The sequence below is a fragment of the Rhea pennata genome, chromosome 2 (genome assembly GCF_028389875.1).
Source record: "Rhea pennata isolate bPtePen1 chromosome 2, bPtePen1.pri, whole genome shotgun sequence".
Classification (NCBI taxonomy): Eukaryota; Metazoa; Chordata; class Aves; order Rheiformes; family Rheidae; genus Rhea; species Rhea pennata.
In genome coordinates this window covers 4,476,591-4,493,796 of record NC_084664.1, presented here as the reverse complement: position 1 = coordinate 4,493,796, position 17,206 = coordinate 4,476,591, and the positions used below count along the sequence as shown (strand labels likewise).

The 17,206-nt window shown below is 37.0% G+C and overlaps 1 protein-coding gene across 7 annotated transcripts in view; it reads left to right on the top strand.

Annotated features, from left to right (window-relative positions):
* The window catches only part of ADCYAP1R1 (ADCYAP receptor type I), a 130,592-nt gene that overhangs the window by 107,537 nt on the left and 5,849 nt on the right, over positions 1–17,206 (top strand). For 4 of the 7 annotated variants that reach the window (XM_062568746.1, XM_062568744.1, XM_062568742.1 and 1 more), the window contains one exon: positions 12,232–12,315. The exons of the other annotated variants lie outside the window; for them this stretch is intronic. In XM_062568746.1, the coding sequence (XP_062424730.1) occupies positions 12,232–12,315 (84 nt within the window). The remainder of the gene's footprint in view (positions 1–12,231; positions 12,316–17,206) is intronic. 7 annotated transcript variants of the gene reach the window in all.

Genomic DNA, 17,206 nt, shown 5'->3' with positions numbered 1-17,206 from the left:
CAAAATACAGATCAAATAGCCCTTGCTTAGTAGACTGATAAACCCCAGACAAGACGCATGCTAATAACTGTTTGTTTGATCCCTATCTCTTCATGCTAATGGTCTATTTTGAGAAGCCCACTGTTAAATGCAAACATGTTGAGTTGAGAGTGAGAATGCCTCTCCATCCTCAACTTGAAACCACAGACATTATTAGCATGAAGAAAAAGAAAAAAAAAACAAAGAAACAAACAAAAAAAGCATTGCAGTAAAGTGCTTGTCCCAGCAGCATCCAGTTGGACACTATAGAATTCAAAAATATCACAGTCTTTATAATTAAAACAAAAGTAATTTGATCCCTCTCAAGTCATACTATTAGACCAAACTCTTCCTCTAGGTCTTTATTCCATATCAAATTTAAATATTTCACCATTAGTATATGATACTAACCAGTCACAGTTCAGAAGAGATCCTCAGCCTGTTTCCAAAGGTGCAAACCAGCTGTAACTCAAGAATTCTATTTTTTTTAAGCAAGAAAATAAATAAAAAAAACACAAGCACAGACACAAAAACTTTGTTATTGGGTTTGGAGAGGATTTATTTTCTTCATATTCACATGTTACACTGTTAGGCGCAAGCCCTTTTATTGATGAAATTTGTTAGGAAAATCTGTACATGGTTCTGTTTCGCAGGCAGTATGGTCACGATTCTGCAACCCGCTTAAGCCTGTATGTTACTTTACAAGCTTTAGGGATATGCTTAAATGCTGAGATTCATTATATGTTGCTGCCACATTCATTATTAACGATCCCCACTAGCGAAGTTAGCTGCGAGCTATGTCAGGAACACTGCAGAAGAGTGTGCTACCGGGGAACTGCTGCTTAATTAACACAGCGTAGCCACTAGAGATTGCAAGATCTGATTTTTTTAAAAAATAAAAATGTGTACAATCAGCAGCACAATGCTGATTTCTTCACTCCTGTTAAAAAAAGAAAATCAGGCATTTTCTCTAAATAACTTTCTTGATGCTCATTATAGGTAATAGCCTTTGCCTTTAGGCTGACAAAATCTTGGAAACATTTAGCTAATTCCTAACGATTGTCTACAGCCGTCAAATGCTTTCGCAACCGTTAATTTCCATTTTACCAGCTTGTATGTTCAGTCATTCATTACCAGTTTCATGCCTAAGCAATCCTTCATCATACATTTAGTTCCCTTTCAAAACTGTCTGCATGCTGCTGATCCCATTTCGGATTGAATGGCTCAAAATTTGTCAGATCCTGAGAGAGCAATAACTCTATGGTTATTTTAGTGAAGTTTTAGACAGAAACCCCTCCTTATGTTTGAAATGAGGCTAGACTCATCAAAAATTTCTAAAAAGTCAAGGTAGGAATTAAAATGAAGAAAAAAAAATAAAAGCCGTCTTTGCTAAAGTTCTTTTTAATTTTAAGAGTCTTCTTTCATTTCTATTTATTTTTTCCCTGAGATCTTTAAGCAGCTTTCATAATTCCTCCCAGTAATCATCACAATTATTATTTACTTCTTAGGAGTGAATGGCCAAGGGCATATCTTTTTTTTATCGGACCATGTTCTGTTTTCAGTTAATCTCGTGTCAGTCCTGAATAGTTCCACGGAGCTAAGCATCAAACCAAGGCAAACCCAGTAATGCAAATGCACCAGATTTTAATCTGAATGAGAAGCTCTGAGATCGTCAGGTGAAAGTTGCTTGAGAAGCTGAAAGTGATATTGTTTTTATTCCTGTTGTGGTTATGATAACTAGCTGCATAGTCCAGACAGGTTTGTTGCCCCATTTAGAGAATGAATTATATAAACGTTTTTAATCTCTCACAGTTACAGTCACGATATACTTGATCCTACAGTACGAACAACAGCGAGTTGTGTTTCTCCTCGTATATTCAGTCCAGACAGATTTTACTTAACATGCTTTCAAATCGAATGCCTGCTCTGCCTCACTCTTAGAAATCTCTAGTTGTGCAGTTTGTAAACATTTTGAACAAGCAGCAGATTATTCAGGGCCACTGTTACACCCTAGGTTGAAAGCCGAGTAGCACCTAGCGGAAGTCCCTAAATCCAAAGTTTTTCTCCCCACCTCTGCGGATGGGGAATGCGTACGCACAGCCCTCCCATGGACGGGTCAGCGCACAGCGTGTCACGTCAAGCCCACGCTATTGGCACGTGCATCAGTCCCTGAGCTGGATACAAAAAACTAATAAAACAGTAAGTTTATCCTCCAAGATATCATTATTTTTCATGCGAGAAATCCAGCCAGTAGTGTGTAACATGACATGACAGAATCTACTTTTAGGCATCCTGGTTTCAGTTAAGCTATAGAAGGAATACATTCCCCTCTAAAAAGTCATATTCCTATAGGAACATTTACACAAAGTTAACGTCCAGGCTATTATTTTCACAAGCTTTGTTGCTTTGCTGAAAGCCTCACTGCAGACAGAAGAGCACCTAAGGTTGTTACTACCATAATTCACTGCAGTAAATATGTCAGTAGGTATGCATGGTGTAGATGCATGCTGGAATAATCCTTAAAACTAAAAAGGCGCACACATTTCCATCAAGCCTTTGCTTATTCATCCATTATCAAGGATCAAAGCATATTTGACTGAAAAAGCTTTTTTTTTCTTCTTCTTTTTTCCTCCAACTTATTGCTCATAGTGTAACTTGGGAGGGGAAAGCTTGTTTCTGCTTTTGCTTTAACAGATTCTTCATCCTAAATATTGTCTCACATGTTGAAAACTCAAAGAAAAGAAAATAAACCCCACATATATCTAGCTAATTCAGGTCTACGTCATTCCTCCACTCAGCATCTTGCTGGAAAGAAAGGAGAAACATGGCATATATCATAGGTAGGTATGATTTTACCTATGGTGCAACCTAGAGGGTTAGGGCAGAAGGAGCAATGTTCTGACACAAGTGTTTTGGTAAACAACACTCCTCTGCAGTTCACCTACAAAGTCACTGGACGCTCAGTGATTCATTCTGCTGCTGCTTTGTCTTGCTGCAAGTGCTCAGACTACCGGCATTAATGATTATCGCCAGGGTCGTCACGGCAAAGGTCTCATTTCTCTCAGGAAAACGGCAGATGTTTGATGAATGGTATATTCGTTATCACGGCATTTTAATTTCTTAACTCCAGGTTTTATGTTGTATGAGGTACTATCAGAGTGCTGGCATGTCCACTAACCTGGCAATGAAAGGGACTCGTGTCCCCGGTCTAATCTTTTCCTGTCACAAGGCAGTGGAAAGCACAAGAAATGAATATTTGGGGTCAGTGCATGCTCAGCAAGGTCTCAGTTCTCATTCCTAAGACATAATAGGAAAGCAGATGCTTGCTACTTTGATTATTTTTAAGATAAACTATTGCTGAATTTATATAATGTTCTAGAGAATATAGTCTCTCACAACTACATTTACATTTCCCAAGACAAATTATTATTATTTTTTTGGATTCAGTTTTAGTTTTAGTTTTGAAGGCTAGGAGGGGAGAGTTTAGTCTTATTTTGTGCCAAATCTCTTCAAACAGGGATTGGAATAAAGGAGGAGTGTGTTAAGAATATAAGTGTTAAGAATATAAGATCAGGTAGGCCGTAGGTCCATAATTAGCAAAAATATAATTACACAGGGATTTATTTGTTTTCAGAGAAAGTAAGTGAAAACCCTACCCTACTTTGTTTACTTATCTGTAGAACTGCTGTGGTCTCAGTTAGTGTAAATCCCATCAACTCACAATATCTGGTGTTTTTGTAATGCTCCTGTGAGCTGTTAATCCGAATGAACAGTTCATGGTCTGATGCACAAGGAGAGGGCCACACAAAATCACCCCAGGTGCCTGTGGAAAGTAAAGGAATTTGAATACACGTTTTCTGATGTCAAGTCTAGCTTCCTAACTTCAAGGTTGTCCTTTCGTCTGATCTGCATCCTTTTCATTCTTATAGTGGTGGTGGGAACATGCCTAAAACTATGTCCACCTTGAATGTGGTTTTGTCATTTCATGGTTAACTTGCTAGAGGCAGATTCCAGAAGAGGAGATATATATTTTTAAAAGAAATTCCATTCATTTACAATGATATACCAGTGCTTTACTGGAGATTTGGCAAGCTCTGGTCTTTAAACCATTGATCACAGCACGTAACTTCTTTCTCGTGGTTACAGGATTAGCCATGATGTACGCAATGTTGACAGGTATTCTGCTTCTGTTATTTCAAGGGCCTTAGAAAGTGGTTAGGATGTAAGTCTCTTGCCATATCTTTTTTTCTTTAACCTGTACAGGTGACACCTGTATCATGGAAGATTGCTAATATTTTCTATTTTGAAATAGTAATGAAAGATAGAATAACCTGTCTTTACTACTTGTGCACATTGCTGTAAGGTATTTTTATGGGCAACTTCATGGTTTCAGTGGATGTATGGAGAGAGCAAAGGATATGACTCTGATTTGTGTGTGATATGTGAATCAGTTCTCTCTTTTATTTTTTTTTAATCATGGATTTAAAACCTAGTATTCATAATTAACAGTTCTCTAATGGTGACTCAAATCTTCCACTTGAATCCATTACAATCTGCGTCAGCCTTGAAGAATGAAGTTCTCTGTCCACAGACTATGTACTAAATGAGCAAAAGCACAGATTTCCCTTTTTTTTTCACTTGTTAGAAAAACAAGTCATGAACTAGAAAAGGACATATTTGCATTAAAAAAGCCACTAACAGACTTACATAGCCTTGGTTCTTCCCAAGAAAAATTAAGGAGATGTGCCAGTCAGTGAGGAACAAGACACCGCCATGTCCAATTCAAGACTGAGCTGCTCAGTCTGTTGAATTATTAGTATTGAATTCCTGTTGAAATATTAGTAGCTTAAGTCTGGCTATTTAGGGTCCAAATAGCTTTGAAATTGTACCTAAAACCTTCTGGCTTGACTCCCATCATTGGTAAGGAACAGCACTCAACACAGCTGAAGGCTCAAGCCAATGTGATTTGTATATGTGTTTTGTGTCCATACCTGGGTACCTATGTAAATGTAGGTCTATACATACCTATAAATAAATGTTTGAAGTGGTATATATACATAAAGTTATGTTATCATTGCTTTTTAAAGTACCACAAATACTTTAGCAATGTGCACAATAGAAAGGTTCTTACTTTAATTAGTAATCAACTTAAATAAACTTAACTAAATTCTCTGCATTATTATAAGTTATCAAACCTTTGAGTTTCATAATCAGCAGAAATGAAGTAGGATTCCTAAAGAAAATGGAGCAGAGATCTCCTAAATGTGTTCTTGAAGCCACTGCACTTCATCTAAATAATAATCAAATTTTGATCTATATTGGTAAACTGCTATTGAGATCAGCAGAACTAGAAAATGTTCATCACTAAAGACCTTGTATCTTCATGAGCTATGATTTGACTGCCAAGATTTCAAAAATTAATAGAGGTGATACATTTTTTATCAGGATGGCTTACTCACTATGGAAAATAATCTCAGCAGTTTCTGAAATTCAGATTACTTTTCAGAAATCACATACTGAGAGCTAACTTGTGAGCAACCAGGTTGTCCATTCTGGCTGTTTTCCCTTTCCCTCCTACACTGCTCATAACTGTTAGTTGTTTTGCATTTATTGTTAGGCTGAAAGGGAGAGATTTTGAATTTTACTTGTCCTAAATCAGTTTCCATCCTCATTTCCTGAAATCAGTTACTTAGTGTAAAGGTAAAAATGGAGTCAAAGCAATCAGTCATGCCCCAGTTGCTACCGGACTACAGAGAATGGGGAATAATTCTGACATCTCTGATCTTAAACATGCTTTGAATTTCCTTCAGAGCTTGCTGCACAGCACTATTCATGGTCTTCCATTTCCTATTTGCTACCATTCACATTTTGCATCTACCATACCGAGAACTAAAGGAGTTTAATTTCCCCTTAGTGTCTCTGCTTCTCCTTGTCATTGACTTCTCGTGCCTGACTTTAGCAACTAACCCGCATCACATCCAGTGGTTTCGGTTTTATGTCTGAAGATTATTTGAAGGTACTCTAAACAAGTACATACTCGTTAGAGGAATTGGATGGGCCAAGAGAGATGGTGCTGTTGCAGTACAGAAGGTTTTTTGATCTGGAAGGCTGAACTTCTTATGAGGCAATCACTAATGATATACATAAAAGGAGCTGTGTGATGTTAACTGGATAATTGGTTAACTGCCTGAGAAGAAATTCCTTCTGCTGTGAAGATCATGGCACAAGCTCAAAGGCTGCCAAGTTACAATAGTTTAATACTGAACTCAATCTTTATGGAGATGATTTAAGGCAACGTGTTTTAGCTCGTGTGCATACGGCTCATATAATAGTCTAGTAATCTAGTTGCTTTGCATCTGTACCATTACTAAGAAATATTCCAAACTGTAATTCCCCTCAGTATTTCCAATGAAATCACTGGGATTGGTCGTATGATCATAAGTTTGCAAGCCAAGGTTTTTGCAACTGAGGCGGCATTCTTATTTTTCATCAGAGAAGGTTAGAGAGGTGGGATGAAACTTGAACCACTGTCTGCAGGGATGTCATGCAAAGTGTAAGGCAGATAAGGCAAAACAAGCTAGCTGTAGCCTCAGGGCTCCGAACTGTATAAACACAGCGTAGCTACACCAGTGATGATCTCTGCTGATCGACAGGGCTGAGAGTTCTCTATAGTATTTGAATGTCTACTCCTTGTGCCAGACTGGGACAACAAATTCTCAGTGGGATGTGTTTATTCATTTATTTTAAGGACAGTGAGGTATAAGTTAATCACATTCTCTGATTTTTATGGCTGGATTTGGATGTGCATATTCTTCATTTCAAACAGCAAAACTAAATTCAAACTCATTTAAGAATCCCACTTGGTGTAAAACCTTTTTCTCACTAAACATGCTACTGCCTTTTACCCCCAGAGTTATGTTAATGCACCTCCATCAGAATTATTCCACTGTTCATGACAATAGCCTGTGCTCTGGGGTAAGTGAGAATAATCTACTGTGTTAGAGTAGGTTCTCCAGTGTTAATATGTAGGAAAGATAGCTATTTGTAACATTGATGGTACAATTCATTAAAAGCAGGTATTTACTTGAATTATTCTTCTTTCTAGCAACAGTTTTCTTCTGTAGAGTACAACTAAATATTAATCTTTATCTCATTCTTTGATCCCTGCATACAGCAATTGCTTTTTCCATCCTTGCCTACCCATTATATAGATGTGAGCAAAACCAGGAATGACCAGTGTAGAATTGATATTTTGGCTTTCTGTGACCACTTGTCTTCCCTCCTCAGTTCTGAGCAAAGTTCAGGATTTTTGGACAAATAATTTCAGTTTTAATACAAATTTATTAAATATTCATTTTCAGCTTCAGCTATAGTCTGCAAGCCTCAGCCTCTGCGGAGGTGATGGTGGTTTCCTCAAAAACACACAGTTCCCTTGTCAAATTATAGCAGTTATTACCATACTAGATTTCAATTATAATGGATTAAATCTGAGTTTAATGGAATTAAGATGTACGTTTATGTGGAGTATTATACTGTACATCTTCTATAACCTGAGAGCTTTGGTAATCACAAAAGAAGATTTTTGACATACCTCTCAGCTTTTAGCTTGAAGATGTTAATTGACTTTGTAAGTACATAGATACCCAAAGTACAAATCTTCTTTATATTCCTCCAAATCACCAGGAAAAAGCAAAAAAAACAAAAAATTGATCCACTGATCTGTGTAGCACACATCTACTCAGAACAAAGAAGAGAAAAGCAAAACTGGCCTCACATACTAAAGCAATAGAAGAGGCCCCAAAGACTTAAAGACCATAAAGTCAGATGATAAACGAGTTCTACTACACATTAAAATTAAGTGATTTTAATGGGTTTTGGACAAGGGCTGTAAAGGAGACTTCATGTGGTTTATCTTATTGTTCTAAACTTGTTTTCAAGTTATTCCTAGTTGTGAGAGGAGGGCCTTGGAATATCTCAAGTCTCTCAAGGCTTTTGGATTTGCAGATTGTAGGGGGGAAAGCAGAGCTTTGCACAGCTAAGAGTCTAGTCTGTTTAGGTAAATAGACTAGGACTTTGACCACAACTAATGTGTCTAGGATTTTTGGACATGTTTTCAAGAGAACAGTAGAGAAATGAAGTTGCTGTTTTTATGAAGTGCAAAAAAACTTTTAGCAAGACAGAGTGGGATGCATCCAACTAAATAAGGTAGTTATATTGGGCTTCTACTCTCAGTAGAGATCTACCCAGTGTGGTGAATAAAGTCCTTGTTACAACTCATTTCATCCTAAAGAAGATGTTAAGGTCAGATGAATCTCATTTTTTTGTTTGTTTATATCCACTGACTGCAAAGAGAGCATGGGATGACAAGATAAGAAGTTGATATCTATAGTGTGGATTTGCATGGTCAGATGAGATGAAATTAAATAAACACTCTGTAAAATGAAATTAAATAATTATTCTGGAGGGATGCACCCATGTTTTATATTTTATGTCTGAAAGAGCTGGATGACAGGAGTGTAGTTGCATGCATTGGATCAGTGCTCACAGACAAGCCTGGGGCAGGATGGACTTCTATAATCATCACTAACTTTTTTTTTGTACTCTGAAAATGATTTCAGTTTTGTGGACTATTTATGTCTGATCTGCAAGTCCTGAGTTTTTGTAATTTGTATTTTGACCAGAAAACTAGTCTAGCTTCAGGAAACACTTAGGAATTGGATATCAAGAAAAACAATTCCTGCACCCACAGCAATACCAGCCATAGATAAGGAGGTGCATAGCATAAATAATAGACGGCATAAGTGCATTTTTCAAATTTTTTTCTCTTCTATACAGACTTCCTACTTTCACCTTAGTTAACGTTTTGCTGTAACTTCAGTACTTTATTTCAGTATGTTTTCTTTACATTCCTTCTCCTACTGCCACGTGTTTATGAAGTAACAGGTTGCCAATACTATTTGCAGCGAGGCTACAGGGAGCTGTTTGAGGAGGGTGCACAAAGATTCTCGATGACGCATGGTTTTAACTTGCGCACAGCAGACCCTGTTGCGTTTTCCCCAAGGCTCCACCTTCAGCATATTCTGAGACAACCCACAAACCCTGCCATTCCCTGTGTGCTGTTAATGACCTTGATCTTTTTTGTTATGGAACTACATGGCCTCGGTAACAAAGCATAATTTAATTCCTGTGAATTGGCAAACTCATTTTACTTCTCTAAAGCACCCATGAAAAGCCTACAAACTCTGTGCAACTGAATTGCAACTACCTTTGCCTCGTGTTTTTTACTCTCTCATTTGCACTAACTTGTTGGCCGTCTAGATGTTCAACCTGACAAGATGGTCTTCAGCCACATTAAGCATCATTTCATCCTGGGACTATTTAACTTTCTCTTTCCCCTTCCACTCTAGCACCCTTCCTCTTCCTCCCAGAGGCAGCTGCAGTCCATGCACAGGACACATGCGGTGAGACTCAGCTTGTTTGCCTTTAGCTGTCTAAAGTCTCGTACTGAATTTAAATAGTCTGGTTGTCGTCTATGGTCAAACCGAGAGACTTGGGCACCTCCATGAGACTGTACATCCCCTATGTCTTAGACACCCCTGTTACACAGGTCAGCTCAGCCTCTGGAAATGCCCATTTCTTTCCATAATTGAGTGAGCTAAAGGTGGCAGCTCAGTTTAGATGCCTCTTGGATATAGTTGGATGTCACCTCTTCCATTCTTTGTGTGCCTACAGAGGTCTGAAGATCCTGCCCTAATTCATGTAATGTCTTGACATCCATAATCTCATTTATATTATTTTTTCTTATTCATTTTTTTCTCTCATTCCCTCTCTTTCTAATTCCTGCCTTTTCTGCCTCTGCTCTCTTTCTTCATTATTTTTTTTCCATGGTTTCTGTTTTAATGAAAAGAAAAGACTTTATCAATTCTGTATTTTACAAATTTTGAGTCACCTTATAATGTTTAGTATCAGGAAAATAATTCTACTTAAATTGGACAGGATGGTAGAAAAAATAAAACTAAAAGCAGTGAAATAGTAATATTTTCCTATGAAATGCTGCAGAAGTTTTTCACCACAAACCAATATGTGAACCTTCACTCACTGACTGTGGAGTAGTGGTTGACTCTAGACATTATTTTTATCATCAGGTCTGTCCTTTTTGATAATTCTAGCAAACGAATAAACACCGTCATGTTAGTTCTACTCATTAGAAATATCTATAGTGGAAAATCGATCTCTACCACAAAAAAACAGAACATAATCAATAGAGGAAAGTGGGTGAGAATTTTTTTTCACATTATTACTGCAATATTAAGCATGCTGGAGAAGAAAACAACCCTCTACAACACTCCATGAGCACAATTTTTCAAAGTGATTACTGATTTTTAGGTGTTTCCAGTTATGTAACTTAAAATACCTTAACAAGCACTGTTTTTTTAGCACATGATGATCATCAATCTGGTAGTAGAAATTGGTCTAATAAAATATGTTTCAACTCAGGTTATCAAAAAATGAGATATTCAAATTGTGTTGTCACTTTTGAAAATCTCAGCCAAAGTAAAAAGGAAATGTCTCTAAAATGTCAGTCCTTGTTCTTGATCAGTCTTAAATCACTGCTCAGCTCTGTGAAATGAGACATGTTATATCAGGTAGTGGAAAAATTTATCAGAGAAGTGATTCTGTAAAAGTAGCACTATCATTTTCATATTTACTTCCTCAGCTTCACTCTGAAGAAATGAGGTTCAATTCACAAGTTGCTGCATATGTACATGTCACAACATCGTATTCTTTCCAGCTCTTATGCTACTGTGTCTAATAAATATTTTACGCTCAGAATATAACTGTCAGCTTTTGATTACCCAAAAGGGAAAGAGAAACTCTTGTAAATGAGGTTGGCTTAACAGTGTCAACAGCAGAGAGAAGTACAATCTGTTTTTTTCAGTTCATTCTACTTTACTGTTCATTTTATAAAATACATCTTCCATCTATGGCTAGGTGAACACAACAGTTGTATGACTGTGCATAGAAATAGAGTATAATTCATTTGAATAAATATAGACATTTGCCTGGTAGGAAATTGCATTAAAAAAAAAACAAACAAAAAAAAAAAACATATTCTCCGTTATAGTCAGTGGAGATCTAGTCAAGGCAGTCAAAGAATTTTACTGTGCTGTTCTTCTTGTCCTAAGGTGGATATCTAAAATACCCTGCCCCCAAAGTGTCTATTTTTCTCTTGACTACTTATTGTCGCCGATGATTTTAAAGGCAGCCAAGGATATTTGGCTCAGATAGAAATCTACACTGTAAATAAGCAGTCTGCCCTAAGGTGAATCTTACCAAAAAAGGAAATAATAGTCTTCCCACAAACTTCAGCAAGAGAGTAGCATTTTCAATTCCCATATTGTTTTCAGCCTGCCAGAACATGCACAAAGTCCCGATCCTTCTGTCCTTCAGATCCCTTGAAATACCTTCCCAAATTGTTACAAGACCACCCTTCTTGGCAGACAACTGTAAAAACCTCATTCTCCATGGCAGCTCTTGCTGTATAACACAACATGCAGAGGTTATGGTCTTGGGCAACAGCGTATGTGCCTGCTGCTTTTACAGGCATACATCTATCTTACTGTGTGTGACATGAAATAGGAAATGCCTCTGAACTGGCAGTTGTACTTGCAGTCTTCATACTAAACTCCCATCCCTATGTATGAAGGAAGCTGGGCTGAGAATCACTCTTGGTGTCCATACTAGCACTCGCCACTAAAAAGAAGTTATTCACATGTTGGATATTTAGACGTGAAAATGAGGAACATCTGATCCAACTTCATCTTAGATTAATTTCCATTCTGCAAACTTATGTTACTATTTAATTGTTCTCCTCAAGTGTGCAGTCAACTTTCATTTAATATATTGTTCTTTTACACTATCAGACTGCAAAGGTCGTGTGTATTTCTGATGCGTAAGGCTGACCACCTGCATCCGGGTTGTTCGATCTCTGGCTTGTCCATGAATCAACACATCACGATTGCCAGCAATATCCAGTGCTTATTTTAATTTATTTATTATTTTTGCTTCAGTTAAGCAGCTGGTTTGTGCTATAATTTCATTCCGTCATGTCCGCTTCCCATCTTTGTGATGTGTCTCATAAATATGTTGAAACTGTCATACCTTGGCCTGTTCACAATATGCTGAAAAAAATGCTAATCTTGTCGTATTTAGCAGCTGCGTTCAGAAATGCTACTGTAAGCCTAAGAGGGCTAACCAGCATTCTTGCAAGATGTCAGAACTATCAACCATTACCCTGTAAGTGTACGCAATCCTGTGACATTACTGTGTTTGTATGACGCATGTTGCAAAGAACTGATTTAATACCAGCAGAGGGACAGTAATTGGAGAGCGAGTGTTCATTTGGTTCTTGTTGCATGTAGAAATTTTTTGTTGTTCTGTGCTTTTGCTGATGCGGCACGATCAAGGATTTTAAGCTTATTTGTATGAAATTTCGTAAATTATTGCAGATGCTATTTATGGTTGTGGATAGTAGCTTCCAGTTCTGATCCAAATCTCTTCTGTCACTGGATATCTTTCAATGACTTGTTTAGATTTTTGAATCACTTGCTAATATCCTTCAACGTGTGTATAGCAATTGTTAATAATATCTCATAATTATACATTAATGAGGTGAGCTCTGGTCACACTGAGAGGAAATGCTTTTACTAGAAAGTTTCCTAGAATGACTGTGGCAGGGCAGAGTTGAGCAAATCAGACTCTCATCCAGTGTAGAACAACTTATATCCATTGAACTCCATGAAATTAAGTCAGTATATGTACAGAGGTGAGGAGAACATAGGGATCAAGTATGTCTATGGCTAGCCTAATAGCTAAATATTAGGTATGCAGTTTGAAATCATTGTCAGAGCTTCGTTATTTGCCCATGAAGAGTGAAACATCAAGAAAAAGTAAACTAATGCCATTTAGTTTAGACATGATGAATTAATCACTTTATCATAGTGCATCTCAACACGGTTACCTGTACAAGAAGTCCACAGGATTAGGTTAGAAGAGACTGGTACCTTTCAGAGATCTCTTAGATTCTATGTTCTCTGCTGAAAGTTCTCTTGCATTTGATGGCTGTCATCGGAGTGAAGATCAATATTTTCCAAGAGATCCTGCTGCACTGATCCACAAGTATAGCATTTTGCTGGAGAATAATCAATAGTTAGCTTTGTCACCATTAAAGAACAAAAGAAAAGGTTTTCGTAACTCATAGCTGCATATTTTATTATGTTTGATAGATGGCAAGACCCATTTTAATCATTAAAAAAATCTTTCTTGTTCTGTGATTTTGTCACTGCAGAGTAGTAAAGTTGTCAGAAGATTCAGCCAACAGACTGACATTGATCAATAGCAGATGGAAGAAACAGATAATAGAAGACAAGAGTAGCCAGAAAGTCAATTTTCCAAGCCCAGAAAAGCTCAAAGACCAGAAGCTCTTTACCAGTTAGGTAAAAATCAGACCCACATTTAGGAGACTGTTTTAAATATGACATTTGCCACTTAATCTACATCCTGATGCAGCATAAGTTTCTCACAGAGCCTTTGCAGAGAAACAGATTCCCCGCTAAGTAAACGCAGTATTTTAGAAAGACAGAAGACTGACAACTCTCCATATGACATCTTCTAGCTAGTCAATGCCAAGGTGTATTCAAGACAGTGAGGAAGCCAGAAAAAGACCTGTCTGTATGCCATCTCATAAATGAAATTAAACCTCATTTTTTTTGTGTCAAAGTATGAAGATCTCAATAAGCCTCCACAGCTTTTAAAGTCCTTAGTCTGTGATTTATACATGAGAAAATAAAAAAGTTGTAATCACTTATTGTGTTTAGGTGTTACCTCAAGTCTTCAAAAGTGATCCTACACACCTAATTAATCTTTTTGATAGGAGATGTACCTATCAAGGGGACAACTGAGTTTCTTGAAAGTCACTTGCTTAACTGTATTTAGCATCTTCTTAGGTAGCTTAGATAAAATAGATACATTTATTAAATCCCATCCTTACCAAGCATTTTACTACTATGGCATCCTGTATCTTCATGGTTTGCTCTTTATTATTCTATTTAAAATATTATCACTATTATTTTTGTACACATTCCTCAACAAGTTTGGAGAAGGATGTGGGATTCCTCTACTCTGGACTTTAGAAGTTGACGGTGCAGCTCTCCATATGACAAACTCAGCCCAGATTCCCTTTGTGGTTGATGGAGAGACTGTTAGGCTTTTGATGAGGCGTGTTATATTTGAACGTTTAAAACCTCCTTAGGAGGAGATGATTCATTCTTGTGAACACCTATTACTCTTCATTGTCAATGAAGCGAGTGTGGGTGTGGAATTAATTTAAATAAAAGACGATGTTTACTTTGTAGGTATCTAATTACTTTAAGATAGTCAATATATATCAAAAGATGCATTCAGTAGTTGCCTGACGGTGTTTACAGCAGGATTCACTTTAACGAGATAACACATCCACATGCCAGAATTCTGCTTTAAAAGTGCCTGTTTCTCTGCACTGACTTTAAAGGCATTATGTTAATAATTTAAATATAGATATCTGCAGCACGTACATCCATATATGTGAGATGAATCTTGTTATGCACAACTAGTTCAAAACTTGCTATCTTCACTGTAGAAGTCTATATTTGATCAGATTGATTCCACTTAAGGGTCAACATTCAAACCGATCCGTTCTCTTGCTTCAAAGAAGCAGGCTCAGGTAGCATAACAACGATTACGTATTCATTCAAAGGCTATAGCTTTGCAGATCTTTTGCATCCTTTGGCAGTCTATGGTATTTTGTCTCAAAGAACATCTAAGTCCAAGGTAAAAGGCTGTTTGAGAAAGTGAAAGTTATTGTGTATTTTCTCTTTATTTTAGTAGTATTCATCAAATATTATATATAAGTTACAACAGCTTTTGTTAAGCTACATGATTTTCTGATTAGCCCAATAGAAGCAGCCACAGTCCCGTGAGAAATGGCACAAGACACGTGTTCAGTGCAGAAAGGTTAGCTGGAATTGAAGGAAGACTAAGCTCTAAGTCTGTCACACTCGTCTTCTCACCTCTGCCTCAGAGACAGGAAGAGGAATGGCAACCAAAAATGTCCTCATACAATAACTTCCATAGCTATGGGTCCCGTGGTGTAGAGGACCTATGTTTTCAAAGTTAGAGGACCTTTCTATTTTCGTTCCCTTTAATGATAAAGGTGCCTTTCTGTAATTTGTATTGGTTAACAGAGCACCCTCACAAGAGAAGCGAGGAAAAACAGAGGATATCCTTACGTGCATCTCTTTGGACTAATATGTTCTGGAAAGTTCACTTTCATCGTCATTCTATTGGCAAGAATTTCAATTTTAAGCCATTTTAGAGGAAAACAGAAGAAAAACAATCTAATGTAACCTTCAATAGATGCTGGAAAATGCTTTGCTTTTTTAAAATAACCTTGAGATATTCCTCTCCCTGAGGGAACATAAATATGCTTTTTTGCTACACACCTTGGAGAACATGTCTCTTCTAAACAGACGTTTTAAGCCCAGCTGAACTCCTCAGAGCTCTTGGATATGTCCTCTTGCTTGTCCCAGAGAATGCGTAAAAAAAAGAGGGTGGATATCTGTGGCTGTTACACAGATGAGAATTTCAATGTATTCTTAGTTTTAACATCTTCATTTCACCATTGCACATAATAGCTGCTGCTTTAAGACCTCTTTCTTCCTAATGTTCTTGAGAAAACGCAATTCATCATCGTCCACACAACTCTTAATAACCTCTAAGGCTATTCTCACCATCCTTACAAAAATCTTTTTCCTCTTTATAGATCTTAATCATCTGTAATTTTCAGAATGTGCTATTTCTTTCTTTTCTGTATTTTCTTGATGACTTTTATGACAATACTGAAGACAATATCTCAAATAAGTTGAGGAGGACATTGTATTTAAAGACCCTGCAAACTAATTATATGAATAATCAGATGAGATTAACGCCAGAAAACTAACTGTAGAAAAAGCCATCCTCAGTTTTTTCCTCAAAGCTAATCCCCTATGAGGTGAAAAACAAGATATTATTAGGCAAATACATTTTTTTTCTTTTTAATCGAAATTTTATCTCTTTTTTTATTATTCTGTATATACAGGGTCACTAATTTTGAGAAATGATGTTTCTTTGTCCAGTTTACTACCTCATTTGATTTCTTTGTAATCCACGGCTAGTTTAAAACACTGTTATATGCCTTGCATACTTTTTTGTTTATGGAACTAGTATTGTTTTATATTTTTTTCCACAAATTTTCTGTTCTTTTTCATTCATTTGATTACATGTCCATAGGGGAAAAGGACTAAAAGGGACCTTGAAAGGTCTTTAAGTCAAAAGGATGGGTCAATCCTTGTTCACTTCCTTTTCCTAGAGATCACTGAAGTTGGAGATTCTGTATGCTTCTTATCAACCTGTTCCAAGGTTTTCCTCTCTCTGCTGCTAAAAACAATAATAATAAAAAAAGTATTTTTGGTTAATATCTATCTTGATATTTCACAAGAGCTATGATGTCCTCTAGTTTGTGAGTTGAGGTTTGAGAGCTGATGTACCCCTCACAAATGAATCATATGATATTTAGTACCATCTAAGGGTAAGGGCTATTGTATGCTTATCACCATCAGTACAGGAAATATAACTGAGGGTCACTCAGGACCAACAAGGAACTAATATCCCATTTCCAGTTTAGTGTTGGATATGCTCACAGACTTCTTGGAAGTGTCTTAGTTAAACTTTCACTTTCAGTGACATAGAGTTGCATACATAATGAGCAAATTCAAACCTATGTGTAATCTATCATGTAGATGAAAGCAGATTAAAAATTTAAAATTGAAATAATACGGAGCTCTTCCAGCAGGCTTTACAGTTTTTAGCTTTCTCTGCCCTCCCTCTATCACCTTAATTTATCTGAAGGGACTCGGTCACTTTTTGTTCCCCTTTAAAAATGACCAAAATGTTACTTTAGGCCATTTAACTAAAACAAAGCACTTGCTCATTCAGAGATTCCTTTTTCTTGCATATTTTCTGCTTCCCAATCAGCAAATGATACTGACCAAAGCTGATGCATAAGTCCTGTGCTGGACCCCTACATTTGTTGAATGTTGTCCATATTCAGATA